Source organism: Phascolarctos cinereus, unplaced genomic scaffold (genome assembly GCF_003287225.1).
Source record: "Phascolarctos cinereus isolate Bilbo 61053 unplaced genomic scaffold, phaCin_HiC Scaffold_726;HRSCAF=1367, whole genome shotgun sequence".
Classification (NCBI taxonomy): Eukaryota; Metazoa; Chordata; class Mammalia; order Diprotodontia; family Phascolarctidae; genus Phascolarctos; species Phascolarctos cinereus.
Genome location: NW_027556098.1, coordinates 372,839,892 through 372,854,156, shown reverse-complemented (window position 1 = coordinate 372,854,156; position 14,265 = coordinate 372,839,892). Strand labels below are relative to the sequence as shown.

The 14,265-nt window shown below is 51.3% G+C and overlaps 1 protein-coding gene across 1 annotated transcript in view; it reads left to right on the top strand.

Annotated features, from left to right (window-relative positions):
- Positions 1-14,265, top strand: part of ARID1A (AT-rich interaction domain 1A) — a 92,462-nt gene that overhangs the window by 76,704 nt on the left and 1,493 nt on the right. Inside the window, 11 exon segments of the mRNA XM_020983205.2 lie at positions 1,871-2,080; positions 5,129-5,336; positions 6,546-6,678; positions 6,929-7,101; positions 7,415-7,565; positions 7,875-8,033; positions 8,130-8,226; positions 8,956-9,838; positions 10,771-10,901; positions 12,657-14,177; positions 14,179-14,265. The exon segment at positions 14,179-14,265 is cut by the window's right edge and continues 1,493 nt beyond it. Of these exon segments, the coding sequence (XP_020838864.1) occupies positions 1,871-2,080; positions 5,129-5,336; positions 6,546-6,678; positions 6,929-7,101; positions 7,415-7,565; positions 7,875-8,033; positions 8,130-8,226; positions 8,956-9,838; positions 10,771-10,901; positions 12,657-14,177; positions 14,179-14,265 (3,753 nt within the window).

Here is a 14,265-nt window from a genome sequence, read left to right as displayed (position 1 = left end):
AAAAGTGAAGAAAGAAGAGGAGAAAAAACCAGTTGAACAAAACTAACCATCATGTTGAGTCTGACATGATGGGCATTATTCTACATCCATAATCCCTCTCCTCTCAAAGGGAAGGATGTATATTTCTCATCTCTTCTTTGGGACCAAGCTTGTTTATTATGATTACACAGCATTTTTTTCCTTTCAGTTTACGTTGTTGTAGTCATTGTGCATATAATTTGTCTGGTTCTCTTACCTCACTCTGCATCACTTCATGTAAGTCTTCTTATGCTGCTCTGGATTTCTTCATATTCATTATTTCTTATGGTATTATGATATTCCGTTATATTCATGAAACCTCATTTATTTAGCCATTGGTAACTCTTTTTTTTTTCCTACTTCTTGCCTAATGTAATAAGTGCTGCTGTTTTGCTCTATATTGTACCTCTCTGTCTTTCACTTCCTTGGCACTTGGTGCCTAGCAGTGGGATCTCTGAGTTAACAGTATTGGACATTTTAATCATTTCTTAGCAAAATTCTGAATTGGTTTCCAACATGGGTGAACTGATTCATACCTCTACCAACAGTATGTTGTGATTCCTGTCTTCCCTCGGCCCTTCCAACATGACTTTTCCTATCTTGATATTGTCATCTTTGTCATTTTGCCAGATGAGAGGGGAGATCTCAGGGTTATTTTAGTTTATTTTTCTCTTCTTTGTGATTTTCAGCATTCTTTCATGAGGTTGTTAATAGTCTGCAGTTCTTATTTTGAGAACGATTGGGTTATGGGTTTTTTTTTTTAAGGCCGGGTGTGGGAGAAAGTGTGTGTGTGTGTGTGTGTGTGTGTGTGTGTGTGTGTGTGTGCGTGTGCGCGCACGCTCATGCACACTGGAGATATGGAGGGTAGTACGTGAGCACTAGACTAAGAAACGGGAGGACCTGACTTCTGGTCCTGGCTCTGCCGTGGATTCTTGGTGACCTTGAGCAAGTCGCTTCTTTTCACTGTGCCTTCAGTTTCCTCATATACAATGAGCTAATTGAACCAGGTGATCTCTGAGCTCCCTTCCAGTAGCTAAGCATTATTTTTGCTCCTCCCTCCTTCCTTCCTGTCAAGGACTCCTTCATTCCGACCCATCCAACTAATGCTCGCCCTGGAGCAGTGCCCTTGCTATCAAATGGTGACGGGCAGCCTGAGTTGCTGTGCTCAGAGCAGTCGTAATGGTCCACGTCTAACCGTGTGCAGTTTAGGAATGTGGAAGATGAAACTTGGGTCCTTAGCTACCCATGAAGGTTACAAGCAACATGGTCTGATAGGACAGCAGCTTGGAAATCCAACCTCCTATGGATCTTTCTCTAGAGTTGTATAACTACACCATTCCTAATCTCTGGGTCTCAGTTTCTCTTTCTACAAAATAGAAATAATAAATAAAAATAGAATAGAAAAGTAAGTTAGAATCTGTTGACTTTCAGGGCCTCCAGAAACCCCTGTTCGTAGGCCATCTAGTTCATCCTTCTGTGTCCTTAGAAAAAGGTAGCTAATCTGTTACAGCGGCGTATGGGTCGCTCTTCAATCCTATCCTTGGAGTCCTCTTTGGAAGGCCTTTCTAGCTCTCACTGTACTCTGGAGAGGTGTGTCCAGGACTTTGCAGTGGCAACTTTCTTTCCAGCAAACTAGCCAAAAAACTGACTCTTCTTTAATCTTGCAGCCTGAGTTAAAAACAATTCAGATCTCATTCTTAGTTAAACTCAGGGTGGGAAAACCCTGTATTCTTCTTTGTCTTTATTCTTGCCCTTCTCCACCCCTAAGTTAGAACCTTGGGAGAGCCTTGGAACAGCCCTGGGATCTAGGACTCATTCCCATGACCCTCTGACCTGCCCCCTCCCCTTCCAGAAGTCCAGTTCCTCCACCACCACCAATGAGAAGATCACCAAGTTGTACGAATTAGGGGGTGAGCCTGAGAGGAAGATCTGGGTGGACCGCTATCTTGCCTTCACGGAAGAGAAAGCAATGGGCATGACCAACCTGCCTGCTGTGGGCAGGAAACCCTTGGACCTCTACCGCCTCTACGTATCTGTGAAGGAGATTGGCGGATTGACTCAGGTGAGTACATGACAACTCAGATTCCTTCCCTTCACCGAAACGATTTTATCAGGTGGCAGTCTTTTAATAAAGCCTCATACAATATTGGTCCGAGGCTCGTACTGTCCCTGTTCTCCAGGAGCTTAATGTCTGAGACATTTAAAAGTCACTTGGCCTGTAAGGACAGAAATGCCAGCCTCTTAACAGAGGACATAAATGTGGGATAAATGGAAGGCTACAAGCCGTTGGGGTAGAGCAGGGGAGGTTTAGTTGCGGGCGTTAAGTGGGGCTAGAGAGAGAAGTCACTGGTTCTCAGGGAACCTTCCATTCAGTTCGATCTCTAGCTCTTTGGAAGAAACGTTGTCAGTCAAGTAGCTGAGTAGGGCTGTGTTCCAGAGCTCACTGACGTCTGGTACCAAGCTTTCTACAGCAGGCGTAATAGATGAGTTCAGGTGCCTAACCTGTTCACAAGATGTCACGCTAAAGACTAGCTGCGATCTTAAAAGAGACAGCTGCGGGTCTCAGCCCCCAGTTATTTACAGTCTGATTTGACAAAACCAAGGAGAGGGGCGCTGACAGACAAGCCTGGAAACGCCTGCCTTCCTGTGGCCTGCAGTCACTAGAGCGATGTCTGGACCAGGGGTTATAGCTGGGTTTGGAGTAGCTGTATGATCCAAATGAAGCCGGGCTTTTTTTTTCTTTTGGAAACCTCAGTCAAGAGAGCAAAACAACGTCACCATCAGAAAGCATCTCATGAAAGCCCATGAGCCAGCTGTATGTGGAATGTGAATTCCCATCCCCTGGACTGGCAGGTCCCAAAGCAAACGTTCTGTCCTCTCCCAGTCTCCCTGGGTCTCTTCCACCAAGGAGAGGGGCTGCCAGACCCCCAAGAGCAAGCCCTGCCTTTTGCGCCTGGTGCTGTGCTCCTCTGCACTAGAAAAAAAGCATTGAGTGATTGAATTTGCCTTATAGAACATAATGAACCCGCTTCCATTGCTCAACTGCATGTCATTCAGCAAATATTTATTAAGCATTCGCTTTGAGAACAGCACCAGGACAGACACTGCTCAGAATTGAAAAGTTTCACAAGATAGTCTCCCTGCCTGCAAGGAGTTTGCAGTTTGAGGGTAGAAGCCAAAGTCCTTATAATGGTAGACTTTGTTTGAAGGGGAGCTATCAGTCAGTAAGCACTTATTAATTGCTCATATGTGCCAGGCCCCATGCTAGACCTTGCGGCTACAGATACAAAAACAAGATAGCTCTGACCCTTGAGGGCCTTATATCTCATGAGGGGCAGGTAGGGGGAGGGAGGGTGACGTGTATGAATTAAAGTAAATCTAAAACATGTACCGAGTCAACACCAGATAACGTCAGGCGATGAGAGCAGCTCGACTTGGTGGCAGCAGTAGAAGGTCTTCAGTGTCTAGGGACAGAGGTTTTCTTTGCCTTTTGACCATGGGCACTGTGGACAAGTTATGGCACACCTTAAGCCTCAGTTTTCCACTTTGTTGATCTTTCTAGAGGATCATTTAGGTCCCTGTAACCATATGAATTAAGTGCTAAATTATATGCTTCTGACCATAAGTACAATAGGAATTCAAAGAAAAGACTAATAAATGGGAAATAAATTGGTAGGCAGCTTCCTGGAGGAAAGGGAACTTGATTTGCACCTAAATAGGCGTGTAACATTTAGAGGTTTAAGTAAGAAGAAGGGGACATTTGGTAGAAGGAAAAAGATGGGAGGGAGAGCATAGGATGCCGTGGAGAACCATTAGGAGATCTGCCTGAAATGGTCAGAGAGAAGGATGCGTGTCGGGTAGCGGGGAGGATCATGTTACCTCAGTCAGCATCACACACTGCTGAGAACCCACTGTGGGCAGGACCCCAAGCTGGCTTTTGGGAAGGTCTCAAAGCAAAAATGACAGACTGTTCTGGAGGAGCTCCCGACCCCACAGCAGGAGTCTGCTCTGGAACGCCTGTTCTGGCCGTAGCTACAGCAGACAGTGCTCAGCTCCCACCATTTCCTATTCCTAGCTTTACCTGCAGGAATCTTAGTCTTGGCATCTCCCTCAGAAGCGATCTTTCATTCTTGGGATTTCACGTAGCACTTTCCTAAGTACTTTTATCTTGATCCCTATTCGTTTCCCTGTCTTTTTCTCCCTTCTAAACTATAAGCCCTATGAGGTCAGGAACTGTGTCACTCTGCATCTCCCCTAGAGCCAGGCTCATGAGAAATATTTGTGTCCTGCGCAAATAAAACAGCAGAGACAAAATTAAAAAACAAAACAAAACAGCCGAGGAGCGTTTGTGAAGAAAATCCCCAGACAAAGTGCTGTCTGTGGTCATTGTGCTCGGGCTTCCTCCTTAACCGTCATCCTGGCTTAGTGAACTTACACGGGTAGCACCCACTGGACAGACACATGGTTTGGGGGAGTGATCACTCCTCACCAAAGAAGTCCCTGGAGGGTCCTTTTAAGTAGCCTCTGCTTCTTGTGGTTTTATAGAGTAACAACGTACAGGTATGGGTGGTTTTCTGTGAAATAGTTAGGGGCAGGGATGATTATCCCCATTTTTTACTGAAAAGGAAACTGAGGTTCACAGTATGGAAATGACTTGACCAAGGTCACATGACTCGTTGGGCCATGACCTCGAACCTGTGTCCCCTGACTCCAAGTCTGATACCCTTCCTGCTGTGTGAGCTGTGGCGTCTGTCACACTGGGATGGGATTGATGCAGAACTTTTCAGAACCCGTATGTTACGTATAGTGAAGAATGTCTGCATTAAATTATTCTCCATCATATTTACCTTCTAAATTCTACTACAACCTGAACAAGGCAGAACTTGACTTCCTTCTCTGACTGCATTCTGATCCCAAGGAGGGCCGGGGTTACCAGTTGGTGAAAGCGGAGGCCAGTGAGGCATTCAGCCTCAGTGCTCTGTGGATGCGAGAGAGTTGGTAGAGGAGTGTAGAAGTGTCCCAGGAGCTCCCAGAGCATCAGGCCCTTCTGCAAAGAAGAGTCATTCTGGTCCTCCCCGGCCGAGTCCTGACCCCCTGGTTGGTTATGCAGGTCAATAAGAACAAGAAGTGGCGTGAGCTGGCCACCAACCTCAACGTGGGCACCTCCAGTAGCGCTGCCAGCTCCCTGAAGAAGCAGTACATCCAGTGTCTCTATGCGTTTGAGTGCAAGATTGAGCGGGGAGAAGACCCTCCTCCGGATATCTTTGCAGCCGCAGATTCCAAGAAGTCCCAGCCCAAGATCCAGCCGCCATCACCAGGTGAGACTGCCTCGGGCATCTCCTGCCAGCCCTGGGCAGGATGACCATGGGTGCCTGCTTCGGGGAGCGGAGGAGCCTTACCCCCAGGGGTGCAGCCTCCGAGTTCTCCCACACCAGGGCCCTTCACAAGCTATGTGTGACCCGGCCTGGAACGGGGAGCCCAACGAGGACTTTAGGCTGGCAGGGCCAGGAGGTAGCCGGCGTGCCACCGCTAGGTTTCAGTTCTCAGTGTGCACCTGGCAAGGCGCCAAATGTTTGTAAATCAGCGAGTGGGAGGGCCAGCAGGGGGTGGGGGGGGACGACAACAAATGGCGGCGAGGCTGGGGATGTCTGGGAGCCTCCACTCACTGATGTCAGCGCCTTAGAATGTGGCTCAGGCCGAGCCCGGAATTCCCAGGGGAGCTGAGATGGAAATGAATGGGGAGGCCAGAGGGCGGGGGAGGGGTTATGAATGAAACTCCCTGCTGCCAGGGACTCTGCCCACCCTCCTCGCAGAGCTGCGGCCACAGCCGGGAGGGGAGAATGGACAGGGTGCCAGGAAGGTGGGGTGTAAACAAACATGCCCTGGTGCTGACCTCTGAGGATTTTAATGAATAGCTGAAATGACTCATCAGCCAGCTCGGCTGAAGCCATGGGATATCGGGTGCTGGGAATGGTAACTAATGGAAACATTAATTACGAGGAGTTCGCTGCTTTCCAGCTTCGAGGAGTGCGTGAAGCTGGGTGAGGGCAGCTTGTCTGGTGCTTACAATGAGGAAGGCCCAGGGCTTGGGGGTGGAGAAGACCAGAGGAAGGCCAGATGGAGCTCCCGTGCGCCTGCTCACCAGCTTTTTGGGTTTCTCCAGAGCATCCCCTCCCATTTGGATGGTTGTCGCTTTTGCCTGCTGGTTTTTCAGGGCACCAGCTTTGGCAGTGTCATTGTAAATTCTCCTTGTCGAGCCTTGCCCTCAACATGGAGAAGGCGAGCAGCTAGGAGTCTCCAAAGCCCGGAGTTGTTCTGTTCATTTCAGTCCCCCTTATTTCTTCTCATGGTGCTTCTTATGGATAAAAGAAGTAAGGACTGAAGAAATAGCTCTAGGAGAATAATTGTCACCTGTGCCTAACAGGTGTCTCCCCAGCTTTCCTCATCCGTGGACTTTTCTGTGGAAATACGTACAAAGGTTAGGAACTTTCTGCAGAGCTGCTCATTCTTCCCGTCTCTGTTTGCAGCGGGGTCAGGGTCCATGCAGGGGCCACAAACCCCTCAGTCAACCAGCAGTTCCATGGCAGAAGGAGGAGATTTGAAGCCACCAACTCCAGCATCCACCCCTCATAGTCAGATGCCCCCTTTGCCAGGCATCAGGTAACACTAGCACCAGGCTTGGGGCCCAGGTAACGGGGGGAGAGTGGAATCTGATCAGTCCTAGGACCAAGGTGGTAGCCCCCCTCAGTCACACGGGAACTGCCTTCCAGTCCCAGAGGCTCAGTCTAACACAGAAGGGACTTGGCAGTGGAACGTCAGCCCTCAGCCTTCACCGGCAGTCACTGGGAGAGGACTGGGGAGGGGGAGGGGGTGATTCTGCTTCTCATTCAGTTTTCTGGTTCCCGAGCAGGAGCAACTCTGTGGGGATTCAGGATGCCTTTGCTGATGGAAGCGACCCCACGTTCCAAAAGCGAAATTCCATGACTCCAAACCCTGGGTACCAGCCCAGCATGAATACCTCTGACATGATGGGGCGCATGTCTTATGAGCCAAATAAGGATCCTTACGGCAGCATGAGGAAAGGTGACTGTGCCCTGGTGTCCTTCCCCACTCTTCCACCGTAGCATGCTAAGGATGTCGCCTTCTCCGGCACCATCTTCACACCTTCTCCCTCCTCTCTTCTTCAGCCCTTACCTTGTCATCTGTCAGTTCATCCTCCCAGCTAAGACGTGTGTGTTGTGTTTTGAGTCTGTCTTAGAGCACTCAGGGGCCAAGTCACATTTAAGCTTTGAGATACCCCTCAGTTGTTTCTGGAGCTCCATATTCTCCTGTCTCCAGAAGAGAGGCCAGTAGACCTACCTACCTTTCTTACTGTCTTCCTGTCTTCTACTTCTAGCTCCAGGAAATGATCCTTTCGTGTCCTCAGGGCAGGGCCCCAACAGTGGGATGGGGGACCCCTACAACCGTGCCACAGGCCCTGGTTTGGGGAATATGGCAATGGGACAAAGGCAACATTACCCATATGGAGGCCCTTACGACAGAGTGAGGTGAGTGCCCCCCTTCCTTGGCATAGATTCAAGAACTTTTGAAATAATAGGAGCTTGTCTCTAACACGTTGGGTCTTATGAACTGTTTTCCGCCCAACTCCTTGAGGTAAATAGTGCAAGAAGTGTGTCCTTCATTTTATAATTGGAGGAACTGGCTCAGAGAGCTTGTGATTTGACTGAGGTCCCAGTTGGTACAGAACTGGGCGGTAAGGGTTCCACTAAACCAAACTGCTGCCCACGCTGCTGACTGTCCATCCTCACGCTGGAAGCACCAGTGTGAGAGTCCTTGTGCTTTTGTCTTTGGCTTAGGGCGGAGCCTGGACTAGGGCCTGAGGGGAACATGGGCCCCGGGGCCCCGCAGCCAAACCTCATGCCTTCCAACCCAGACTCGGGGATGTACTCACCCAGCCGCTACCCCCCGCAGCAGCAGCAGCAGCAGCAACCGCAGCAGCAGCAGCAGCAGCAACGGTCAGTGAGCACGGGCCTGGCCTCTGCGTCACACAGCTTTCTGAATGCTCTTCCCCTTCTCTCTGCTCTTCCTCAACTCTTTTTTCTGTCTTGCAGACACGATTCCTATGGCAATCAGTTTTCCACTCAAGGCACCCCTTCCAGCAGTCCGTTCCCCAGCCAGCAAACTACAGTGTACCAACAGCAGCAGCAGGTGAGTGTGAGGGTGGACCTCGGGGGAGAGGAAGGGGCCCCGAAATCGGGTCCGTCACTCACATTTGGAGCGTTCTCGGTGGTCTCATCCAGCCTGATGGAAAGCAGCAGATGTTGTCAGCTGTTTTGATGTGTTTGACTTGTCTCTGCTGTTCAGTGGTGACGCTGGGTCATTTTGTAGCATCTTGTGTCTGCCCTGATGGACCCAAAGAGCTCTCCTCAGGACTAGGACATACGCCCCAGGCCAGCCCTGGAGTCAGCCTGCCACAATGGCTCTTTGCTTTTGTTGCTATACGAGATAGAGGGAAGAATCCTTTTTGACAGGGGGGTCAAGGGCACACAACCTGCTCATAATATTCAATCGGGTTAAAGAATCGGTTTATTTTGCTGAACTGCTTTTTTTCTCTTACTTTTTTTATTCTTTGTCATATAAGATAGCTTTCAGAGCTCAGGGAGGCCTGTGTTGGGAAATGAAGGGGATGTAAAAACAAAGGATACCGATAAAAAATATTAAGGGTAGAGGGAAAACATAGGGGGAAGGAGGAGAGAGCCAGTGGGAAGGAAGAACCCGTTGGCGCTTTCAGGAATCATTCCTGAAGGCAGCTCTTCTGCCCCTGTTGCCCCTGCATCCGCAGACCCCACCTGATGGTGTCGAGTCCATCTTGGCTACACCCTCCCATTGTCTCTAGAACGCTATACGTACCTTTCCCTCTACCTGTCCATTTCCTAGAATTATAAGCGGCCAATGGATGGCACCTATGGTCCTCCAGCCAAGCGACACGAAGGGGAGATGTACAGCGTGCCGTACGGTAGCGGACAAGGCCAGCCACCACAGCAGCAGTTGCCCCCGGCCCAGCCCCAGCCAGCCAGCCAGCAGCAGCCAGCCCAGCCATCTCCCCAGCAGGACGTGTACAACCAATATGGGAACGCTTATCCCGCTGCTGGTGCTGACCGCCGGCCGGCAGGAGGCCCTCAGAACCAATTCCCATTCCAGTTTGGCCGAGACCGGGTCTCGGCACCCCCTGGCTCAAATGCCCAGCAGAGCATGCCACCCCAGATGATGGGTGGTCCCATGCAGCCAACTACAGAGGGCCCCCAACAGGGCACCATGTGGCAGGGGCGCAATGATGTGGGCTACAACTACCCCAATCGGCAGAACACAGGCTCTGCCCCCCAGGGGCCTGCCTACCATGGGGTGAATCGAACAGATGAAATGCTGCACACAGATCAGAGGGTCAATCACGAGGGCCCGTGGCCTTCCCATGGCACCCGCCAGCCTCCATATGGTCCCTCGGCCCCTGTGCCCCCCATGACAAGGCCCCCTCAGTCTAACTATCAGCCCCCGCCCAGCATGCAGAATCACATTCCTCAGGTATCCAGCCCCGCCCCCCTTCCCCGGCCCCTGGAGAACCGCACGTCGCCCAGCAAGTCTCCGTTCCTGCACTCGGGGATGAAGATGCAGAAAGCAGGTCCTCCAGTGCCTGCCTCACACATAGCACCTGCCCCTGTGCAGCCCCCCCTCATCAGGCGGGACATTACTTTCCCTCCTGGCTCCGTGGAAGCCACACAGCCTGTGTTGAAACCGAGGAGGCGGCTCACGACAAAAGATATTGGTAAGGAGACTTCCCAAGAAGAGCCAGCTTTCAGCTTGCTTTTCCGTTTGGAGGCCGGGGGCGATGAATCACTTCCAAAACTGAGAAAGGTTCAACCTGGACCAAACTTTAGCCTCCCTCCTCTGCCGCAAGAGTGGCCATTTGTCTGGAACCTTGATGGTCCTTGTACTGAGCTGATTTCAGGCTTTCTGGGGAGCCTTGGGGAGCTCACACAATGCTGCAAGGGACCTGCAAGGTTTTCATTTTGCCCAATCCTCACCACCTTCCCCGTGGTACGCACACAAGAAAATGGCAGTTTAGAGACTTGCCAGAAGTCACAGTCAGTGGCAGAGCCAACAGCAGAGCCCAGATCTCCCTTGCTGGCCTATCGTCCATCTGCTTTAATGTCAGCATGATGAGGAGAGGCCCTTGTGGGCCCTTCACAAATCATTTTCTTATCCAGAGCAGAGGGAGAGTGGCAAAGGAAATTCTTGGTTAGTGCCACTCCAGGAGAACATGCTGACCTCTCCTGATTTCTGTTCCAAGACTCCAAAAAAGGACTAACACACAAAACGTTTCTCTTGGGTTTGAACATCCCATCAGCTTTGTTCATTTTGATGGCCAGAGTTAACTTAATGACCTCTCTCAAGCCCCCTCCACCTGTGGGTTGGCTGCCATCCACATAGAAGGGGAATCCTTCAGCCTAATGGAAGCACCAGCTCTGGTACCATTGAGGCCTCAGAAACCCGTGGCACATAATTGCCAAAGGCTGTAGTACTCTAGTAAATTTCTCTAGGCAAGGCAGGCAGGAGGGGAATGAGGCTAGAAAAGCCTCTAGGGTGGGTAGATGAGGTGTCTTCAACCCCTCTACAGCCCAACTTTTGGGCCTGCCCCAAAGAGCCACCTGGGTGACCACAAAACACTGGTGGGGGGGTGGGGGTGCTGTGTTTCAGGAACTCCAGAGGCATGGCGAGTGATGATGTCCCTCAAGTCGGGGCTGTTGGCAGAGAGTACGTGGGCCTTAGACACCATTAACATCTTGTTGTATGATGACAATAGCATCATGACCTTCAACTTGGGCCAGGTGAGTGCCCACGGCTAGGGGAGGGGGACTTGGGACATAGCTGGAGAAGAAAGGTGCTGTGTGTTGTAGAGCCTGGATTAGGCACAGAGTCTAGATTTGTGACGGTCCCTGACCTCCTGCACTGGATCAATGACCCCAGGGGCTGTGCTTTACCCCAGAATGAGCTAATGTCTATCTCTCATCATTTCTAGCCCCTTCCCTCTAAACTCTTCTGACCAAAGGACTTGGAAGTTTATCATTTTGCCATTGAACTTGGTCTATACAGGAGGAAATTTGAAGGTTGGAACAGGTGCTAAGGAATAATATTTTTAATTGCTTTTGGATGTTGATATAAAATGAAATGTGGATTCTCTTCCTACAATCAGTAAAGTATATTCCCACGGGAAATCACCTCTCACCATTTTTGTGTCCTGGACTCCTTTGGCGTCTGCTGAAATCTATGGACCCCTCTCAGCATAATGTTTTTGAAAGCCTAAAGTGGAATATGTAACGATTACAAAGGAAACCAGTTATATTTGAAATACACTCTGTAATCATGTGTGATCTAGCAGCAGGTCTCATAACTACAGTGATTTCAAAGCAGTCATGAGCATAAGTGGTATATTGAGTATCGGCAACAACTGGAATGTGATACGATGGTACCTGTGATCTCTGTCACATGTGCTGCTTATCTGCTTCTGGGGTTGGTTGCCTACAGTCATAATCGAAGGGAAGGCTAAATTTCGGTTAAAGGTTGGTGAAAATAAAGATGTGAATTTGTTTCTTCTCCAAGCGCACAGACCCTCTGAATTCTCTCCAGGGACCCTTGGTTCTCAGCCTCGCTTCTTGGCTCTAGATGGGTCAAGTCCACGTGTCTTTGCTGTGTTAGTTTTTTCCCTGCGTGTCCCTAACGCTTTCAAACTATGCTGTGAGAATGTGGGGAAAAGTCAAAATTAATGTTAAAGCAACTTTTGTTTATTTAAGTCCTGTCTATTTGCAAAGCTGAAACTCCTGACAGAAGGTCAGGAAGACATAGACTTTTTGACCTTTTCCAGTAATGGGAGTGGGTTTGTGTTCACACTTGTATGATGCTAATGCACTCATTTAGAGCCATAAAATGCTTAAGCTGGAAGGAACTTTAAAGTATTATCTTGTCCCTGTGTCCACTGCATCCCCACCCTCCAAATTTTATAAAAGAGGACGTGAAAGCCTAGAATACAGAGTCATTTTTTTTTCTGTGAAGACACTAGAATGCCTGACCTTTGGAGAGCAAAGGACCCTCCTTGATGTTCCATAGACTCCTGAGGCCTTTCTGGTAGACCAAGGGAGGATCCTTGGCCATCTGTCCCCACTGTTCTGTTGTCTTCTGTACAATTCTGGGCCCTACTGTCAACCAGGATATGAAGAGGATCCAGAGAAGGCGAAGGGAAATGCCAGTGTGGGAGGGGATGAGAGCTACCTAAGCAGGTCAAATGGATAAGAGAGCTAGCGTTATCTGGTTGGCTGGGGAAGCTAAGGGATGGATGGCATAATAATTGCCTTTAAGCAGATGAAGTAGAAGTCTTTTGGTCTGCTGTTGTATTCCAGTGATGACCAGCCTTAAAAGAGAGAGAAGCTTCCTAAATATTGGAAGACCTTGGGGTGGGTGGCTCAGATGAGAGCTCGGGGCCAGGGGATCCCTTGCTCAGTGTGCTGAGCCGGCAGCCTGGGGGGCCTCCACGGTAGAATGCCTTTGTGGCCCTTTTTCTTCATTGGCACCTCTTCTTTCTGTTCCAGCTGCCAGGACTGTTGGAGCTCCTCGTGGAATATTTCCGGCGTTGTTTGATCGAGATCTTCGGCATTCTGAAGGAGTATGAGGTGGGTGACCCAGGTCAGAGAACATTGCTAGATCCGGAGAGATTCAAGAAGGCCTCCAGCCCATCCCCAGTGGAGGGGGAGGAAGAGGAGGAGCTTCTGAGCCCCAAGATGGAGGAGGAGGAGGAGGAGGAAGAGGAGGAGGCTGCATTTGCAGGCAAGGACAAGGTGCTCTCGGAGAGCAGTGAGGAGAAGCTTGTCAGCAAGTTTGACAAGCTGCCTGTCAAAATTGTGCAGAAGAACGACCCTTTTGTGGTGGACTGCTCGGACAAACTAGGGCGAGTGCAGGAGTTTGACAGCGGCCTTCTGCACTGGCGGATCGGTGGCGGGGACACTACTGAGCACATCCAGACCCACTTTGAGAGCAAGATGGAGCTGCCTGGGAGCCAGGCCCGGGAGCCCGCGCCCGTGGCCCCCCCAAAGCGGATTCCAGCAGCCGAGGGGGCCCCAGGCGTGAGAGACAGGGAGGGGCCCCTGCCCGACGGCCCCTCGGAGAAGCGGATCACTGCCACCATGGATGACATGTTGTCATCGCGGCCCAGCACCCTGTCTGACGAGGGGGCCAAGAATGCAGAGACCACCAAGGAAAGTGGCAAGTTCCCTTTTGGCATCAATCCCGTGCAGAGCCACCGGAATATCAAGATCTTGGAAGACGAGCCCCACAGTAAGGATGAGACCCCACTGTGCACCCTCCTGGACTGGCAGGACTCCCTCGCCAAGCGCTGCGTCTGCGTCTCCAACACCATCCGGAGCCTGTCGTTCGTGCCGGGCAACGACTTTGAGATGTCCAAACACCCGGGGCTGCTGCTGATCCTCGGCAAGCTCATCTTGCTGCACCACAAGCACCCGGAGCGCAAGCAGGCGCCACTGACCTACGAGAAGGAGGAGGAACAGGACCAAGGGGTGAGCTGCAACAAGGTGGAGTGGTGGTGGGACTGCCTGGAGATGCTCCGTGAGAACACCCTGGTCACGCTCGCCAACATCTCAGGGCAACTGGACCTGTCCCCATACCCCGAGAGCATCTGTCTGCCGGTGCTGGACGGACTCCTGCACTGGGCGGTCTGCCCCTCGGCCGAAGCCCAGGACCCCTTCCCCACCTTGGGCCCCAACGCCGTCCTCTCCCCCCAGAGACTGGTTCTGGAAACCCTCAGCAAACTCAGCATCCAAGACAACAACGTGGACCTGATCCTCGCCACACCCCCCTTCAGCCGCCTGGAGAAGCTGTACAGCACCATGGTGCGCTTCCTCAGTGACCGAAAGAACCCGGTGTGCCGGGAAATGGCCGTGGTGCTGCTGGCCAACCTGGCCCAGGGCGACAGCCTGGCCGCCCGGGCCATCGCCGTGCAGAAGGGCAGCATTGGCAACTTGCTGGGCTTTTTGGAGGACAGCCTGGCTGCCACGCAGTTCCAGCAGAGCCAGGCCAGCCTTCTGCACATGCAGAACCCCCCCCTTTGAGCCGACCAGCGTGGACATGATGCGCCGGGCGGCCCGGGCGCTGCTCGCCCTGGCCAAGGTGGACGAGAACCACTCA